This window comes from Apodemus sylvaticus, chromosome 23, assembly GCF_947179515.1.
Source record: "Apodemus sylvaticus chromosome 23, mApoSyl1.1, whole genome shotgun sequence".
Classification (NCBI taxonomy): domain Eukaryota; kingdom Metazoa; phylum Chordata; class Mammalia; order Rodentia; family Muridae; genus Apodemus; species Apodemus sylvaticus.
The window spans coordinates 20,627,231-20,647,427 of record NC_067494.1 but is presented as its reverse complement, the minus strand read 5'-3'; the positions used below and the strand labels follow the sequence as shown (position 1 = coordinate 20,647,427).

The following is a 20,197-nucleotide window of genomic DNA, read 5'->3' as shown; positions in this document are numbered from 1 at the left end:
AAATTCATTTTCTAATAATACTTAGAAAAAGAAATTTCCAGGTAAAATATTGGTCTGAATAGCATGAGTTAAAAGAGAATAAATTTACTAGAGAGAAGAGTTTTATATAGAAAAAATTAGTTTTCTAAATTCACCATGTCCCTTCCCGTTCAGTCTAATCTGTGTATAACTGACACCGTCATTTCGCAACTGTATTATAGTTGAAGATTTACAGTGGTTCTATTACAGCCCCAGCCCACCCCTTCCAGCTGTCTTCCTATCCCACACTTCTTGCCCCTCCCCTGAGAAGTATGTTCACCAGAGGGAGGACTCTTGAATTCCTGTCCTCCAAAGGATACTGATAGAAAATGAATTTTGATCTTTCTTAAAACTGAGTGTTATATGTTATTGTTCAGATAATTGTGGGGCATAGAAGTATCTGTGCAATGAAGCCTAAGGCACCAATTTTCTTTCTTTTCTTTGTCTGCCTTGGGAACAGAAGCAGACTCATGGAACACACAGGGTAGTCAGTATCAAGCCTTGTGACAATGTACACCATTGGGTGCTTCATGCTAATGCCACAGACTTGAAATCATGCTTGGAAAGAATTTCCTTCCTTTAAAAACAGAAACATAAAGGCACAATAGTACCTTACCTGGGGAATTTGTGAATATTAACATAAAAATCTAAAAACCTTAAGAATAATGTTGAAATGTTCCTGAATATATTTTAGAAGTAATTTCTTTCTTGATTCAAACACACACACACACACACAAACTTCTGCAGTTTCTTCCCAACCAAACTATAATCAGATTATAAGTTTTTCTGATTAATTATGTCTGGTGCCAGATATATGACTTTATATCAGCTTGACTTACCAGCAAACATTTTCTTAGGACTTAGTTTTGAAAATGATGACTCAAAATGCATCAGCCTAGGGCTTCCAAAGGAAAGTGTTGACAATGACACATTTGGGTAGAATACTGCAAGCAAATGCACTTGGAAATTAAATTTAGAAATGTATCAAGTAATGTAGACTCTTCTGTAATAATGTTCAAGGCCAGAGATCACTGCTTCACTTGTAGACTATGTTGGCATCCAATCTAACCCAACGGTGACTAATTAAGGAGAGCTTAGAAAAAGCCTTGCTACTAGGTTTCAGAGAACTAGTTTCTCAGAGGCCTGCTTTGAATGGAATGGAGGCTGGGAAATGCAATCAGCTGGATGGCCTGGCAGATGCTGTAGGCATATCCTTAGGGTCTGCGTCCTCTAAATGATGATGTCATAGACACGGCCCACTCGTCCCAGCCATTCCCTCACAGCTTGACGGACTCTGATGTCAGTCACGTGACAGGTCAGCTGACTGATGCATGGGAACACAGCTGGCTGGAGAGCAGTGAAGGTCGGGTCTGGAAGGATCTGAATCTGATTGAGAACAGTTAGCACCATGTTGGTCCACGCCTGTGAGAAAGGATGTGAGAGAATTAGTGGCTATCTCAGGGCTTTGCTCGGCAGTGCAAATGCCATATGAATTATGCTTTTGTTGTTGTTGTTGTTTTATAAAACTAGGTTGAGTCAGGATTTAGCTCTATCAATTAAAGACCTTTCCTAATAAAGTAGTTTTTAATTTCACATATTGGAGGATGGGCAGAGAATCATCTAACAAGAGCAAATGTCTACGGAGCATTTGAGAGTTCAATCAGATGTCTGCTAACAGTTGGACCACTGGGATAATTCTTCCTTACTTTAAAAGATGTAAAATAATTAAAACCCCAATACATGATAAATCGGTTAAGATACAGGATTCACCATGAAACTTATCTGCTAAAGAATAAATATCTAGCTCATGGTTACTGAGTAGTTAAAAGTTTTTCAGTCCAAATCAGGACACCACTCAAAGTCGAGGCCTTACATACACAGGGCCTTGGGTTCAGTCCCTAGTACTGAAGAAACCAGTGGAGAACAACTTATGCAGGTTCTGTCTCATCAAGTTTTCTTCTATGTAGATGTTTCAAAGGAAAAGGCATCTTGTAAGCAACATGCTAATTTAATATGTATGTACCTGCACGTATGTTCCTAGGGACGTAGGATCCTCTATCTTTTGATGTATTGCATCTGTGGCAAGATTCTACAGTGAAGGATTTTATCTAGAATCTTCCTAGTTCTTTGTTTGCCTGTTTCCTGATACTGAAAAACACTATCAATGCTGTTTTCCCCTCAAACTCATTTGAACAGGCCTTCTGTGTGCTCAACACGGTTAAATAATTCATTGTTTAATTCAGCAGCATTGCCCTGGATTTTCCCTTTATTCACTGCTTCAGAACGTCCTCAGTGCCCTATTCGAGCAACAAACGGAGGCCTCGGTGCCAGGTAAAGCCTGCTGATTTTATAAGCTTTTGCTAGGATCGGTAAAGCCTGCCGATTTTATAAGCTTTTGCATCTTTTTGTATACATGTGGCTTCCTTCTTCTCAATAATATCTCACGACGTAGAAAAATGGTTTTTAAAATGATCTGAGAGGAAATTTGTTTCCTAGGCGGAAGCCACAGCCTAGGTCCAGACTTGGAGGTATGATTTATATAATCCGCTATGTGTCAGATCTCTGTCTCATATAGCCTGAACTGTCCACAGCACGTAGCTCAAAGGTAGCCAAGAATAATCTTGAACTTATAACCTTCTCTGTCTTCACTTCCTATGCGCTAGGATTGCAGATTTACAATACTTAGTTTGGAGTATTGCTGACGGGCCGTGAGCCAAGGCTTTCTACATTTGAGTGCAGCGGCAAGCACTCAGCTACCTGAATTTGATTCTCAGCTTCCCTTGGTTCCTATCACATCTTTGGGGATGCAGACTCCGCAAGGGTCCTTTGTTATCTGCAACCCAGAAAATGGCTAGCAGGAACTCACCTGGATCTGTGCCTCTGCATCTCGCACAGAGACACTCAGGGAGCTTCCTGTGGAGCCTGAACGGGGTCTCTTCTCCTGCCGCAGCAGCTCTGGGCCTGCACTGAAGGAATGGCGCATCTGCCCTTGGTCTATGAGATGCTGTGGCCGCTGAAGCAGCGGGGAGTCAGGACCCCGGGGCCCCAGGGGCTCCCCTTTCTTATCCACCTTGACTTCCTTGGGGAAGGGGGGCAGGTTGTGTGGCTGCCTCCTCTTCTTGTACTCAGTCATCAGCTTTGAGATGGTCTTGTCCGCGGCCATTGTGCAAATCCTGTTCCCTGCACTCTCCCACCACTCCTTCTTGCGGCCAGGATCCTTCTTCTCCGTCTTGGGGCTGGGAGGCAGCATCAGCATGTCCCCACTGCCCACCCTCAGACTCAGAGGCTCACTGAGGTGCTCCCTGCGGTCATCTTCGGAGGGTGTGTTTTTCCCGGAGAAGCCACCCGTCGACGGGGTGGACGATTCGGACTGGAAGGAAGGGAGAATGAAGAATGGGTCGCTCTTGAAGGCAAGCGGCTCCTCCAGGCTGCTCTCCAGGTCCAGGTGCATCTGGATGTAGTGGTTACAGAGCTCCATGCACAGCTTGTGCAGCCTCTTGACCAGCCACACCCAGTCCGCATTGCTTACTGGCTGCACGCTGAGCGAAGGCAGGCGAGCCCTCCACTGCCTTTTCTCCTTGCCGCGTGGGGGGCTCACCTGCGCGGTCTCCTCAAAGATGTCTTCATCCTCCGAGGAGCACTGCTGGGAGGAATCTGAGCTTCTCTCCTCCTCCTCGAAGAGCACTTTCTTTACTTGCTCGGCTGTGATGGTTTCTTGGTTGGTGAGAACGGCGCACACCAGGGCATGGAAGTAAATGTTGAAGCTCATGGCAGACTGGCGGTAGAGGTTGGCCGCTCCTCCAATGCCTGACACTTTCTTGAGCAGGCATTTCAGCCCGGGGCTGGTGTCGAATTCCCGCGCAGTCCTATAGGAGTCCAGCAGCAGGTCAAATATCACCGCCAGGTTCTGCATGGAAATGTATCTGAGGAAGCCGGCCATCTTGGTGTCCGGCACTTGGACTGTCTTCTCCTCTCCCGGGGAGGGGCCTTTGACAAACTCTTCCAGCAGAATGTCATACAGGTTCTGGAGCAGCACTTGGTGAGAGAGCAAGCTAACCACAATCTCCCTGAAAGAAACGCTTCGGAAGCAAAGACAGGAGCTGGTTAGTGACTTTCTGCCTTTTTTTATTCTTTCACAGCAAGACAGACATGGTCCGTTTCAGAACACGTGAAGCTCCAAACTAAATCTGTGTTCCGAAATTTTGAATTACTTATGTGTGTGGCGGTCAGAGGACAACTTGTAGGATTTGGTTCTTTGCTTCCACAATGATAGGTGTACTGGGCGCGCGGGGTTGGGGGTGGGGGGTGGGGGGCGGGGGGTGGGGGGATCTAACTTAAGTCACCAAACCTGGCCTAATTACCTTTACCTACTGAGCTATCCTGCTTGCACTTTAATATCTAATTTTAAAACTGGGAAACTTCTATTTTAATCATGGCTGATAGAATCCCTGGCTCTTTTTAAAATCCAGGAGCTGTAGACTGTAAGAAGATACTGAGTTATCAAGCCATAGGAAATAAAAACAACATTGAATAAAAAATAGGTATAATTATAAGACAGGATACGCTAACCCTTCCAACCTTTTGCTCTGTTTTCTTACACACACACACACACACACACACACACACACACACACACACTTGGAAGTATCCAATTCAGTGGTTCTAAGTGTAGTTACCATGCTGACACAAACATCACTGTCTCTGTAGAAACTTTTTATCATCTCAGAGAGAAACTCCTTACATTAAACAGCAACCCACCCTCCTCCCTTTCTCCCAGCTCCTATGTAGATTTTTTTTTTAAAATAAGTTACTCAGTATTAGGAAACCTGAATATTTATTCCTCTGCAGAAGGTTCTAGAAGCTACCTGTCCTAATTAGCATTAGGGGTCAACTTGACAAGTCTAGAATCACCTGATAAAACATCTTAATGGAGTCTTTATCATATTGGTCTGTGGACATATCTGTGAGGGACTGAACTGAGTGTCTTTATTGTTATAGGAAACTCCAGATCACTGTGGGAAGTACCATTTCCTAGGCATGAGACTGAGAGAGAGCCACCAAATTTATGGGTTGTGATTACAGTTCCTGCCACGACTTCCTTCAGCGAGGGCCTATGATCTGGAAGTGTAAACCAAATAAACCCTTTCTTCCTTCTGTTACCTTTGGTCTGAGTGCTATCACAGAAACAGGAAGGAGACTAGAACATTACCCATTTGCTCTAAGTACTTCAGGTCTACAACTTGAGGATCCAGATTAAGAAGGGGAGTCCATTACAGATCTACTCGCTTTTCTATCATCTTTATTTCCAAGTAACATTCTCAAATGGCATGGCAGTATCTTAGCTTTTTTATAATCTTTAACATATAAAGTAGACAACTTAAAAATTGATGCTGGGGAGACGGGAGCTAGAATTTTGGAAGAATTCATGGGCTACTGTTGAAGTTCTCTTTTGCGAGACAGGCTCATGAATATTTTCATTCGTATTTCATAACTTATATATTCCATGTATTTTTGGCATGCCAAATACTTAGCTAAAATATTCCCTGGAAATTTAACCTAAATGGTTATGGTATTCCACTAGCTGTGTGTAATTTCTGTAACAAGCTGTTCTATGAATCACCAAGAGCCCAAAGAACTGTCTTTGTTAAGTTGCTCTAGAGAAACCCTGAAGATAGCTCTGTTTATAATCAAAGAGGTTGATTTCATACTGTTTTGGAGGTAGGAAATTTAAGAATCGATTATCAGTGTGGCTGGGTTCTGGTAGCCATAGAGGCTGTTTTTTAGCTGTGTCCTTAATATAGTGGCAGGGGAGTGCTTCTGTTTTTCTTAATGGCATTAATCCTAGTCATGAAAGGTTCACCCATAGGCTGGGCGGTGGTGGCGCACGCCTGTAATCCCAGCACTCTGGGATGCAGAGGCAGGCGGATTTCTGAGTTCGAGGCCAGCCTGGTCTACAGAGTGAGTTCCAGGACAGCCAGGGCTACACAAAGAAACCCTGTCTCGAAAAACCAAAAAAAAAAAAAAAAAAAAAAAAAAGATTCACCCATTATGACTTACCAAAGGCCCCAACTTCTGAGCATAACCTGGGCAGCTAGGATTAAAAAAACAAGTTTGGAGGGATGCAAACCCCAGTCCTTTACGCTACCTCACTCCCCAAGGAGGTGAAGGGCTGAGCTCCTGGTCTCTGATGGACCTTTGTTTTGCTTCTGGCTTTCCCGCTGGATGACTGTATACGCTTGGATACTTAACTCGGCTTTTCTTGCCCTCATGAGAGTGGGATTTGTATCTGTTGTGCCTTTATATAATGTTAAATAAGCAATCGTTACTATTAATGTGTTGAAGCAAAGCCAGGGAGCTTTGATTCCAGCTCAGAGAACAAGGATTTTCAGGCCGGAAAATAGTATTTAAAAAGAGAAACTTTTTATCTTCTTCTGGTAAGACAGGGATCTTTTTGCCTCTTGACAGCAGAGTTGTATGTCTTCATTGAAATGGTCTGAATGGTACCAATCTGAAATATAGTAGTTACTATATTTCAAACAGTCTTGCTATAATGTCTAGCTGGCTTTGGATTCTGGGCACCACTGACATTCTAATTTTTGTTTAAAAATTTAATAACCTCTAAATAAAATGTTACATGTATGATTTTATGAACTGGGTTGTATCCTGTCCAAATGCATATACTGAACTAATTGCTAGTCAGAATGTGACCATATTTACAGGAAGGGTCTTCAAGAAGGTAGTTAAGTAAAAATGAGGTCACTGCGTGGATCTTAATCCAGTACACACATAGCCTTTGCTAGAGGAAATCTGTATAAAAAAATCAGAGGAGCCACCATGTGAGGCCTCAGACAGCCATCCACAAACCAAAAGAAGAAGTCAAGTCCACACTTTGATCTCTGACTTCCAGTCTTCAAAACTGTGAGAAAATACCCCTATTCTGCTGGTCACCTAGCCTGTGGTAGTTCCCTATGGCAGATTAAATACTATGCATGACATGCATGAAATTTGGTTAAAAGGCTTACCATTTTTTTTATGAAAACTTTGTTAAGTGACTCTACAGTGTGGTTAGTGCCTAGCTAGAGCCTGGGTTAAGAAGAGTGAGACGTGGGAACTGATGGGCTTTCCTGTTTGAACTCTGTGTTTATGTGTTAACAGCAGAATACCTTTTCTTGGCATGTCCATTCGGTTTCTCATCATGAGGCAGTTCAATGATGAGCTGACAGGACTGAGCATGGTCGAAGTTGTTCGGAGTCTTTGGTGAGCACTGGGTGTCCAACATAAACACCTGCAGAAATGGACAAAGTGACGACGGTTCAGAAGCCCGCATCTACCAACAACACTGATGGTTTGCTAGTGGCCTTGGGTAAGTAATTTATTTTCTACCCATGTCTTTACCTATAAAATGGGAAGATAATTATCTGATATAGCTGATGAATTAAAGATACAAGTGTATTACATATGCAGAACATTATATCAGAACAAATAATAAACACTGTTAACACTAATAAGACTATTAGTGTTCTATCACATGTCAGTTCATTATACTCCAAGTATCGAACTAGGTAGCAATAGGAAATACAAGAGGGTTGGTACTCAATTTGCTTTCTATTGCTGTGACACACTATGACCCAAAGCAACTTGGTGAGGAAAGGGTTCATTTCTCCTTACATCTTTCAGGTCATAGTCCCTCTAGGAGGAGAGTCAGGACTGGATCTCATACAGGAACCAGAGGCAAGAATTGAAGCAGTGACCATGGAAGAGTTCTGCCTACTGGCTTTGTCCCATCGCCTGCTCAGACTGCTTTCTCATTCGCCCAGGGGTGGCTCCACACTAATCATCAATCAAGAAAGTGAGCCACAGGCTTGATCAAAGGCCAATCTGATGGAGAAATGTTTCCAACTGAGGTTTCCCAGATGACCCTAGCTGTGTCAAGGTGACAGAAAACTAACTAGGACAGGAGCTTAAAGCATATATATGTGTGTGTTTAAAAAATATATATGTATATGTGTAAAATATATATATAATACATATATAATGTAAATATACACATACACAGATATATGTGTATATACACATATATATGATAGTATAATTATATACACACATCAGTTCTGGAGGGACTTACACATGATAGGCAAGTGCATTACACTTTGCCATATCCCTTCATCTCTGATTTTTATATCCAAGGTAGCAATAAGAAACTAAGACTCAGCCAAGCATGGTGGTTTATGCCTCTAATCCCAGTACTCAGGAAACAGAGGCAGGCAGGTCTCTGTGAGTTACAGGATAGCCAGGACTGTGTCTCAAACAAACAAATGAATGAGGCTAAGACTCTCACCTCCTTACTGGACCACTATCACGACTAATAATGCGGCTTAGGCAGAAGTGACTGAAGATCCCAAGCATTTATCATATCTCTGTTCCAGATGACTTCATTTCTTTTGACTTTAAAGACCATTTTTTCAAGGAAACTTTTCTGTCATTGTAATTGAACAAACTAGTTTTTAAAATGTATATATAGAAATTTGGGAATGAAGAAGGAGAGAAATGCTATGAAGTAAAACAACCCCCTGTTCTCCAGTAACCGCTGATTTCAGGAGAGGGTTCTCTACTGATGTTTCCATTGGTTGTTGAGTTTGAAACGGGGTCACTAGGCTGACTTGGAACTCATTCTACAGCCTAAGCTTGGCTGTATTCGAGCTCCCTCTGCCTCTGCCTCCATGGTGCTGAATTGTAGGTATTCATTCCCACGCCCAGCTGTTACTTTTCTATACTTCACGCTTGAACATAGGTGACGATATCATAGTGTATACACATGTGAAAACTGAACCGGGGCTCACAGCTTCCTGTGTAGAGGCATTATCCCTAACGGGAGCTACCCTGGCCACAGCTGCTGTCCTGTTGAAGAGGCCCTTCCCTGCAGCCTTACCTTTCTTTGTCCCTTGTTTTGCATAAACAACATGGGTGCTTCCTATGGACATGTGCCTTCCGTCAGAACCGATCGTCATGTCCTGGGACATTATGAATGTGGAAGGAGTGTTTCTTGTCTCATTTGCTGAGTCCTGCTGTTGGGGAAGCCCTTCAGAAGCAACCAGGAAACTTCTCAACAGATTCCCTGATGTGGGTGCTAAGAACCAAACCCAGGTTGTATGGAGCCATGTTAATGATTGGCTATATTTACCTCAAATGTGCAAAGTCACTCAAAAATATTAAGGACTGTGTTCTGTATATGTGATACAGGAACCATCTTTAGCCACCATATTTAGCAGCAATAGTATTTAGAAAACTCTTCTAAGTAGCCTAAGCAAGGTATAGATGAAATCCAGGCTTTAAGATAGGCTCTGATCTGAGAACTAAAGGATGCAACCACAAATGATGGTGTGTGGAGAATGAGCTAAAGCCACTCATTCCGGTGGAAAAATGATACTGGCAAAACGTCAAGGCCTCAGTGTGTATGTCTGTAAGAGAGTGGAAGGACCTGGTGATGTTTGACAACCAAAGATGATGCATTCTAACTTTTGAGTCCCCAGCACCCACAGTACAGCTCTTACCTGCTGGGCCATGGCCCGGATGCGCCAGTACTCTGCCTCAGCACTCGGGGAGGAAGACGGTGCTGCTACACGCACCTGGCAGCCTTCCCCAATGAAGCCCTCTGTGCCACTGTGGAAGCAGCCGAGCAGGTCCTAGGGAGGAACATCAGGTGTTCATAGGGGTTGCCTCGGTTCAGAGCGCCAGGCCCAATCTTGAATCTGACATGGATAAGATAACCAACCTAGGATTTTTCTACCCTCATGTTCTGTTACTGTGCAGCTTCCTCACAGTAAGCAGAACTCAGGGGTTCAGACTAGCCAAGCATCAGGGGGCCAAGGAAGAAGAAAACAATTTCGCGTCCCTCCTTGTGGCATCTTACCTTCACTGGCTTCAGTGTGGCTGAGAAGGCATCCTGGAGAGCACAGCACGCAAGTCTCCACATCTCCTCCGTGAACACGGGACCTGCGGTCACGAGGACATACCTGCCAAAAGGCATGGCCCCAGTCCAGAAATTCTGTTGTCTTCAAAGTTGAACTGTGCATAGGTTTACCCTGCAGTTACTTTGCTAGCCTCCTCCTGCCTTCCACCCCTCTAGTATTTCATTGTCAAGATACTAATATCTACCGGTTTAACATGGAAACATCAATACTCATTCCATTGCAAGCAGACCACCCTAAGCTTGTATGCAAGGCTATATACCCTTCATTCATTTCCCCATTCTGACCCCATTTGTTATCTCTCCTCTACAAATCATAACTGTGTAAAGCAAGACCCAAACTCTTATCTTATTTTTATCTCCTCATGCCTGTTATCTTGTTCTCCCTGCTCGAGTGTTAGCGCCTAGTAAAGACTTCCTGTGGTGGTGTAAATGAGATGTCCCCAGCAGTCTTTGCTTTGAATAGACAGTCCCCAGGTAGTAGCTGTTTGGGAAGGATTAAGATGTGTGGCCTTGTTGGAGGGGGTGTGTCACTGGGGTGTGTGGCTTTAAGGTTTCCAAAGCTTTTGAGCATCCTAAGTGCTGTGCACTCTCTACTTTCTGACTGCAGTTTGAGATGTGTGCTCTCAGCAGTTCCTACTGACAAGCCCTTGCTACACCATCATGGATACGAGCTTCAGAGCTGTGACCCAATTAATTGATTCCTTTGGTAAGTTGCCTTGGCCATCTTATAGAAGGTGTTTTTATTGTAGCAATAGAAAAATAATGAAGACAATAACTCTGGAGTAGGAACCAAGTGTCACCATTGTTACCATCCTGTTTTCCACGCCTCTTGTTTTTCTGGGTATTTAAAATTAACCCTTCTGTCGGTATACACAAAGCCCTCAGGGATTTTCTCTCTCTTAGTTATTACTATGTTTCTTTGAGAACTGGCCTTGCGGAGTAGCCTAGAGTGACTCTGAACCCTAACTCTCTTTAATCTCCCTCCTGAGTTCTGGGATTACAGGGGTGTACCCGGTAGTTATGTCATCTTTCTCAGTATCTTTACATTAAAGATATCTAGTAATATTTTCACAAGAAGAATGCTATGTCCTTATCATACACAGGAACAGTATTCTGGACTCTAAAATGGGACTTGTTAGGAGCGGGTATTAGAACAAGATCCTAAGACTTAAGAGACTCCCCCAAAGGGGTACATAGAACTCAGGAACAGATTGAAGCAATCTACTTAGTGACTAGGAGCTGGCAGTGGGTGCCAAATCTCAGCTTTTGTCCACCTTCAATTCTCACCCTCCTCCTCCGCCTCCAAGCAAACAATCACGCTTTATCTTCATCTACACTAAGCAAGTGCTGACTGAACACCAAAGGGGGAGGGGCTCTTAGTTATACATTATTTCCGAAAGGCAATCCACAAAGTGAGTCACTACCATAAAAGACAACTCCTTGGCATTCTATAATGAAACCCCACCCTTGTAGAGAGCCAAGGGACCCTCTCCTCACCTAATGCAGGAACAGCCCACTCTGGAGATGGTTTCTGTGGGCTTGGCCACACAGACTACCAGCAGCTCAAAGAGGTCCTTCAACATGGTGTTGATCATGCTCTCATACCTGATGTCTGCAAGAAGGAGGAATAAGATTCTTACAATTCCACTGTAACGGGAGAGAATGAAATGGCCATCTCTGGCAAAAGAGGAAAGTCTGAGACATAAGAAGTTATTCATTTGGGGAAAGGAGAAAAGAATGTGCATACCTACCCTTACGCCCTGTCAAAACACACAAATACACAAAATACACAAAACACACAGAATACAGCAGAGTAATGTTTTTCTTGGAGTCCCTTTATCCAATTTTGACATATTTCTGCTCATTTATAGATGCAGCAAGATGAAATATGTGGTTCACTTGTGCATGGTGTATCATTCAAAGTTTAGCATATAATTAATCTACTCAAACAAGACAGACTACAATAAAGACATGACCTGAAAAAAATGCATCTAAAAAGGAAAATTCAAATATGTTTTCCTTGGTGACGAAAACTGAATTTCATTTAAGTGCAATTGGAAAACAAAACAGTCCTGTTTCAGCTTGGTGATTTCTGAACCTTGTCAATCTGGCTTCCACCTACACATCATTTGTAGACTAAAGGAAACAGATCCCCAAGGCAGTGGAATTGTCTACTCTAGGAATTTATCTGTGTGTTTTTTCTAGTCTTGTGATTCCACAGAAGCAATTTTCAGTGGTATCTCTTCCATACCCCTCATTTAACAGGGGCCTGTTAAAAAATATAGACCTCTGAGGCACGCTCATTACCTACATGTGGATACCCCTCCCTCCTCTATCGGCTATGGAAATCCCTTTCACCTCCCCCCAGCATTTTTATTTTGCAGTACAAGGCTTATCCTCACTGGATTTAGTATAGATACAATTTCCTTTTTTTTTTTATTTTAAGATTTATCTATTTATTATATGTGAGTACACTGTAGATGTCCTCAGACATCAGAAAAGGACGTCAGATCTTATTATGGATGTTTGTGGGTCCTGGGATTTGATCTCAGGACCTTTGGAAGAGCCATCCATGCTCTTAACCACTGGGCCATCTCTCCAGCTCCAAATACAATTTCCTATTCTTGCTTTAAACTCTCGGAGGCCAACTTTCTGCTTGATCTCTTTTGTCTTTTCTAGCAAGGAGGCCTCTTTTGCTTCTATGTATTTTCCCCCTTCTGTTTAGATGCTACGTTTCTTTGTCCTTCCTTCCTTCCTTATTTTATTTTTGGTTTTTTGAGACAGGGTTTCCTCTGTGTAGCCCTGGCTGTCCTGGAACTCACCCTGTAGACCAGGCTGGTCTTGAACTCAGAAATCCACTTGCCTCTGCCTCCCAAGTTCTGGGATTAAAGGCTAGATGCTATGTTTCTTCTTCCTCCCAAACCTCCCAAAGCAGCTCAGGAGCAAAATCTGACTTTCACATAGGTCTCTGCTCAGGTCCCCAGGCTGCTGTCCTGTCACTTTCAACATAACTCTCCACTAGCATATGTGGTTTTCAAAGTGCCACAGGGCTCTAAGGAACTTCCCTTTATCTCTGTCCTGATAAGTAACGTCCTGCTGGTACTTTCAAAATTCTATTTCTTTTCTTTGCTTTCTTTAGATGAAGAAGCACAAACAACAAGATATCCTACCTCTGCATACTCTGGCTATGAGGATTTTTAAAAGCTGTGTACTTGCGAATGCCTTTCGTCTTCTTATAGCCACAGTAGACCTGCTATTAGGCATGCATCTTCAACAAAGGCTTTGGCACTAGGCTTTCACTAGGCACTTTGAGATATGATGCTGCCTGGAGAAGCAATGGCCACAACGGCTGGCTCTGGCTCTGGCTCTGTAGATACCTGAGTGTAGGAAACTTTGAATGTGCTCCACCACCAGCTCGCAGGACAGACCAATGGCATGCTTGAAGTTAGCAGACGCCACGTCCCAGTAGGAATGGTCCTTGTGGCTACGACGGAGCCACAGAGACATCACAGGAAGGAGAAGGTGAACAACTGCGTAGATTCCAAACCCTGGGCCTGAAAGGGAAAGGGGAGGGTCAGGGTTAGGATTCCAAGGGGGTGGGGGCTTCTTGCCATGACTGGTGTCAACAAAGATAACTCCTTATTCTCCGAGAAAGTGTGGGAAGAATTGATGACTCATTGGGGGCAGTAATGGGCATTTTACTTCTTTGTATGATTTTGGCTTTGCAGGTATATGAATACACATTAAAAACTTCAAGTATCGCAAAGCTAAAATGACACTTGGATCTCTTAGTTCCCAGATTCAAATATACAAGCACATATGTGCGTTTAGGAAAGAATGCCAAAATATATTATATATATACTTATATGGAACACCAAGGTATATAGTTTTATGTATAAGAGTCTGAGTCTCACTCTGTTGCCCAGGCAGGCCTTGAACTCTCGGAGTTGTGTTTCCCTGGCAGGGCCACCTGAATAGCTTTGTGATTTCAGGCATTTCCCACCCCACTAGCTTAGAGCTTTAAGGACTAATTTTGATAACTATGAAAAACAGAGTTTATATTATCAAAAAATTTAAGCAGTCCTTATTTTCACTGATACGCTATTCTCATTACACATAGGTATAATTTATTGGTCATTTAACAATTTCGGTGCTGATGAAAATTTAAGATGTGACTTGTCTTTTTATTTTGTAGGCAATGCTATAAAGATTATCTTTGTGCTTCTTTAAAGAAACACTAGTAGATTTTTAAAAATCGATTTTAAAAGCAAGGTACAAATAGGACGGACTGGCACATGCCTATATACATGCGACCCTTGGGGGGGGGTCAAGAAAGTTAGATCACCAGTTTTAGGCCAATGTGGCCACACAGTAAGATCTAATAAGAAAAGAAAAAGATATCGAAGATAACATGAAAATGACATAATATAGAGGAACAAAACTTATATCCAGATATAATTCCATTTTAACATATTTCCTTAAAGTACTTCTTGAATGTACATGTAAGAATGTGTATTTATAAATGCATAAAATTTCACACAGTTGATTTTGCATCTAAAATAATGCCTCATAAATATCATGTTATTCACATTTATTAACTGCTTTTTCCTTAGTGTTAAAAAACCTTATTGTAGTATCTAAGAGACTTCAACAAATATACATTTTTACATTAAACACCATTCATATGGTAACTAATATGAAAATTGAAAATGAAAATTACTAATGAGATAGATTTAGAAGTCATGGTACATAACTTTGTTTAGTGGAATGCTTTTAGTTTTTAAATATCGGAGAATAGCTACAAACTTTGCAATGAATTTTAAGCAGGTGTTAATAATCAAGTCATCATAATGATGAATAGACATCTCACTGAGGAATTAATTAGTAGCTTCATTAAGGTTCTAATTCTGTTAGTAGAAACTAAAATGTCAGGGCTGGAGAGATGGCTTAGCCATTAAAAGTCTGGCTGCTCTTAACTGAATCCTCCTAGTCCAGAGGACCAGAGTTCAGCCACCCCCAAGGTAGCTCACAATTGTCTGACTCCAGTTTCAGAGGATCTGATGACCTCTTCTGGCCTCTCCAAGTGTTGTATGCATGTGGTGCACAGACATTTGTGCAGGCAAAACACCCATAAAATAACCATAAAAACACCTTACATTGCTATAAAAAGTTTCTTTGACTGAGGAAACTTTGAAATGAATAATATATATGCTGAGTTTTTAAAACGCAGAATAAGAGATGCATTTCTAAGGCCTCTTTCCTACACAGGGGACCATCGTAGACAGTAGGTGATCCAATTTCCATCACTGACAAGGGGCTGTTTAGTATGGTGCCTGCTCTGGAGTGGTGGGTCTGTTGAGCTGTCCTAACAGCACTAGGGCTGCAAAGGCTGTAAGATCTGATGGCAAAGCCAGCTGGCCTGTGGAGACACTGATGGCACAGATGGATGCGGGACTGTAACCGCATCAAAGCACACATCGTTGGTAAAATTTCAGGATGTACCTTACTCATAACATCATTGTAGTCACAGAACACATATTTACTGAGCATCTGCTGCAAGTGAAACTTGGCTTTAAACGTAATAAACAGTGGGAAACAGGTAAACATCCAGAGATACCTTCTTGGAAATAGTTATATGTCTGACAACCCCTCCTCCAATAAAAACAGATGTAGACATTTACCGGGTGTTTTGGTAACATCTCTCAGCAGTTCAAAGAGTAAATCTAAGGTGGGTGGTTGGTGTTGCCTTGGGCAGTTGGACACAGCTGCTGTTAGCTGCTCCAACAGGATGATCCAGACTTCTATCAGACCTGGAAAACAGAAGGCCGACCTCTCAGAAATCCAGCTATAACCAGGAAGAATAACATTCGCAAGAGCCAAGCCAGTTCCATGTATGAATGCACAGGGCATTGGGATGCTAACTGCAAAACAGTGTTAGCTCTAGGTACCTATGAGCAGGCAAAGATCAACTAATAATATGGTCTGACAAAGTCAAGACCATATTATTACATACAAGACTCTAATTCTTCCCTAATTCCACCTTTTAAAAATGGTGATGACTCAGATGACTGTCAGACTTCCTGGGAGCTAGTCATGTAAAACTGCCCATTTAGCTTTATTTCTGTCTATCCTCTTGTGTTTCTTTTCAGACAGGGTCTCATGTAGCCTAGGCTAGCCTCAAACTTGCCGTCTAGCCAGTAATGACCCTGAACTTCTGACTAGAAGTTTCCAGCTCACATAGATGTGCCTAATACACCAATACATAAACAGGTTTAAGAACTGATCTATTCTCAGATATTATCATGGATTTTCAATATACATAATTTCCAGCCCAGTGCAAAATGCAAATATAAATACAAATTATAAGCAAACAGAATATACAAAGCTAGGCAAAATAGCTGACAAGGTAGATGCCATTATCAATTTATAACCAGTCATCTCCCAAGTTCTGGGATTCCAGGCACTTGTTACACACCATACTATTTATGTAGTGCAGGAGCTCAAACCCAGGGCATCATGCATGTGAGGTAAGCACTCTTCCAAATAGATTCATATGTATCTTTCCTGAGTATTATTTTAAAATAATAAAATTAGCTACTTCCACTATTTTCTTTGTAACTTAGTGGCATTGTGTGCATCATGCAGTATAGCCACTAGTACCATTTTCAAAATTGTCATCTCACACAGACACTCTGTATTGGTACTAGGACCTCCAAAACCTGTGATATCACATAAGTGACAGTGCAACCTGTACACCTGTTGCCAAGGCAACAGCCACCCTATTCCCAGAATCCATTGGGCTCACCTTTACCTGTGACCATGTCACCATCTGTATATATAAGAGGAGCACCCCCTTCCCCTCTTCTCTTTCCACTGCCACCTTTGTCCTTTCCCTTCTCAATAAACCTCAGGTGGAATTGTTTGGCCTGGTGTGGCCGGAGCCACCACTGCCCACTGATCCCAACACTCTGTAACTAGCTTTTCACTGTCCCCTAACTCCAGCTCCAGTTTAGTCCTTAATCTCTGCCAAACTGCTTTGTTTACTATGGTAGGATTAAGGGGATCCATCTCTATATTTGCTAAATTGGTACGTTTGCCACTTCCAGCTCAGATCACTGGAGGAAGTGTGACTTCAGAAAGGGCTACGTGGCCTGTCTTGCTATGAGCAACAAGCCATAAGGATGATTTCATAAGGGACACTGTTATGTACGAGGATGGGGAACAGCCTTGATCACTGGAGTCTGGTAATTAGGGCTGCAATGAGCATGAAAGATACGTATGTTGAGTAATCCTCAGTTTCCACTAGCTTCTCTACTCTCTACTACATAACTCTTTGAAACAAACCTAGAACTCATGACCTCGGGGCCCCATCTCTGCCTCCTTCCACTCTCTACACAAATTCCTGAGCCTTGCCTACGCATGTCAGAGTGTGTTGTGTTATGCTCATGTCTGTGCCCTGCACGCTCTTGTCCCCATATATGTATACATTTCTCTGGTTTATCAGCTTTTGTATTAAAAGGCTTTCTAGATTTAGTTGAAGAGCCCACCCAGGACAAGGTAGGCCTCTCTACACTTTAACTTTAGGACACACTTACTGAAACATTTGTAGATTTAATGCAACGTTTTAGGCTTTGGCCTGAACTAACATGAAGAGAGAAAGAAGAAAACCACACATGACCAGGTGGCTACACATTGGTAACAGTTGACAGGAGATACCATTGTGTCTAGCTCTACATATTATACATATGCTCCTGTTTTTATATACTTTATCTGTATTTGTAAATGTTGGCGTTTTCCCACTGGGTGGGGGAAAGTAATATGTGCCTTGAAAATCCACAGTGATTTCTGAGAATATATCATTCTGAGAGGTGATTAGGTACATATGCATGTATGTACCTAAGAAGTGGTATGTGTACAGATGCATGCAGCGCTGCATGCATGCGCATGTGGCGCCATCCGTTGTTCTCTGTCAATCCCCATCTTATGAGAAAATGCCTTTCCCTGAACCTGGAACTCACCATATGGGCTAGACTGGTTGGCTAGTGAGGCCCTGGGACTCCCCTGTCACGGTATCCCTAGCTTCCGCTGTGGTTGTATACCATACTATGACTATACTAATAGGCGTGTATATTTTTCCTTCTTTCTCTCTCCCTTTAGTACAAGTCAATATCTAAAACATTATTGTAGACAACAAAATTAGCATCTGCTCATACTACATTGGTTAAAGGTGCCAGTGTTAAAATTATTCTTTTTCATAATATATTTGTGACATTAAATATCTGTTCCTCCCTAGAATGTTTTCTCTTGTTGAAGGAGGCGTTACCATTTAAAATGATCTCTCAGACACTGTAAACTTCTAACCACCCCTGTAACTGAAAGACAAAAATAAAAACAGCCTCCAAGAGTATTTGAAACAGCCTGTTCTTGGAAGGTAGGCCTATTTCTGAGTGTGCTTTATATTTCTAGATGTGAACTGGACAAGGTCTTCGGAGATGATAGACCACAGGTGTGAACAGGAATCAAGTCCCTGGAAAATCACTTGAACTTACTAGATTGTAGTCTGGTTCATCGGAGATTGCATGGAATCTACTTTGAAACAATTTTTTTTTTTAAGATTTATTTACTGTTATATCTAAGTACACTGTAGCTGTCTTCAGATGCACAAGAAGAGGGCATCAGATTTCATTACGGATGGTTGTGAGCCACCATGTGGTTGCTAGGATTTGAACTCAGGACCTTCAGAAGAGCAGTCATTGCTCTTAACCACTGAGCCATCTCTCCAGCCCTGAAACAAATTCTTTAAAAGTATTCTTTCCCTAAGCCTCATACCCTCTCTTATCACAAATATACTATCTCTTCAGCAATGGCTTAATTTCCCCTATCTTTAGTCAAATAAGGGGAAGTAATTGTGTTTCCTTGAAACTAGTGAAGATTATTGCTAGTCCATTTAAGTACCAGTGCAATTTTGGCTGACTTTGCTAAATTTAAGAGAAATCAAAATTCATTTGGTAGAATCTGTATAATTATGATGGCTTTATACAGAGGCACCCATATAAAAAGAATAAGTTAGTGTTGATTTTAGGGAGCCCTTGGGAACTCTAGTTAAACTTATCCTGGTATAAAATTGTTTTAAAAAACCCAGAGAAGTGGATGACTAATCTTACGATCTGTAAACTAACTTAATTTATGCCCTAAGAGTCTGGGGCTTAGAACATAAAAATAATAATAGTCAAATCAACTAACTTACCGGTGTCATCATCGAAATCCGACAGGACAGATTCAATTCCATCTTCACTGCTTGCCGACTGCTCCTGAAGTCTTCGTGGCAAACTGGCAAGTCGCCCACTAAGGAATATTGGCTTTAAAGGCATTTTGTAGATCTTGGCCAATAACTAAGAAAGAAAACCATACCAAACAGTACACTTATATATTGGGAAATACTTGGTGTTAGGAGATAGAAAGATTATAAATCATTATTAAAGGGGACCCAAAACCAGAAGGGCTCCTAAAAATAAAAGTTATTGTGATTTGCATTTAAAAAGTAGCTGACAAGAACATTAATATCAGGAACCAGACGCAATAATGCTCGCCGGCAATAAAGCAGTGGCTATTATCCATCATCTGAGTTTTATATACTTTTATAAACTCACTAAGGTAACTGTGAATATGTCAAATATTTTTTTTTCTGTAGGGGACCCCAGAGAAGAACGGGGAAAATGGGACTCTGGCTTTCTCTTTTCATGACCCACCTCCAAGGAAACAGAAGGGAAAAAGCAACCTAGGAGATGGGAGGATCTGAGGTCAAGGTAAAGAAGATGAAGCCATCTTTCCTCCTAGGGCTCAGCTAAAGACATTTGCTGGTGTTTCATGAATACCCTCTGAGGCACGTTTGGGGTTGGGAGTTGTGTGTGGGACTCCCCAGTACCTGAGAACAACGTCTGAGGTAATCCAAGGCAGGCAGGCACAGGTCTGTAGATGTAGCTCCAGATCCAGGAACACAGTCTCCAATCTCTTTACAGTCTACCTCGCCTAGGGCAGTGTGGGGACAGGGACAAAATTACCCCTGCTTCCAATAGTAAGAGAAGACCCAAAGTACACACAAGGAAGAAAGGGGAAAGTTACAGTAACTCATATAATCCTGATAAGCTTCCTCTCTGTGAATTTTCTCCCTATGGGGACTATCTGGTCTGTTCTGGTCTCAAGCTTCTG

The 20,197-nt window shown here is 42.1% G+C and overlaps 1 protein-coding gene across 1 annotated transcript in view; it reads right to left on the bottom strand.

The window, feature by feature from the left end:
* Positions 1-767: 767 nt before the first annotated feature.
* The window catches only part of Arfgef3 (ARFGEF family member 3), a 152,208-nt gene continuing 132,778 nt past the window's right edge, over positions 768-20,197 (bottom strand). Inside the window, exons 25-34 of the mRNA XM_052170033.1 lie at positions 19,914-20,017; positions 19,236-19,380; positions 15,670-15,798; positions 13,366-13,542; positions 11,486-11,600; positions 9,929-10,031; positions 9,570-9,701; positions 7,182-7,303; positions 2,885-4,097; positions 768-1,440 (exon numbers count right to left, since the gene is read on the bottom strand). Of these exons, the coding sequence (XP_052025993.1) occupies positions 1,249-1,440; positions 2,885-4,097; positions 7,182-7,303; positions 9,570-9,701; positions 9,929-10,031; positions 11,486-11,600; positions 13,366-13,542; positions 15,670-15,798; positions 19,236-19,380; positions 19,914-20,017 (2,432 nt within the window). The 3' untranslated portion in view covers positions 768-1,248. The remainder of the gene's footprint in view (positions 1,441-2,884; positions 4,098-7,181; positions 7,304-9,569; positions 9,702-9,928; positions 10,032-11,485; positions 11,601-13,365; positions 13,543-15,669; positions 15,799-19,235; positions 19,381-19,913; positions 20,018-20,197) is intronic.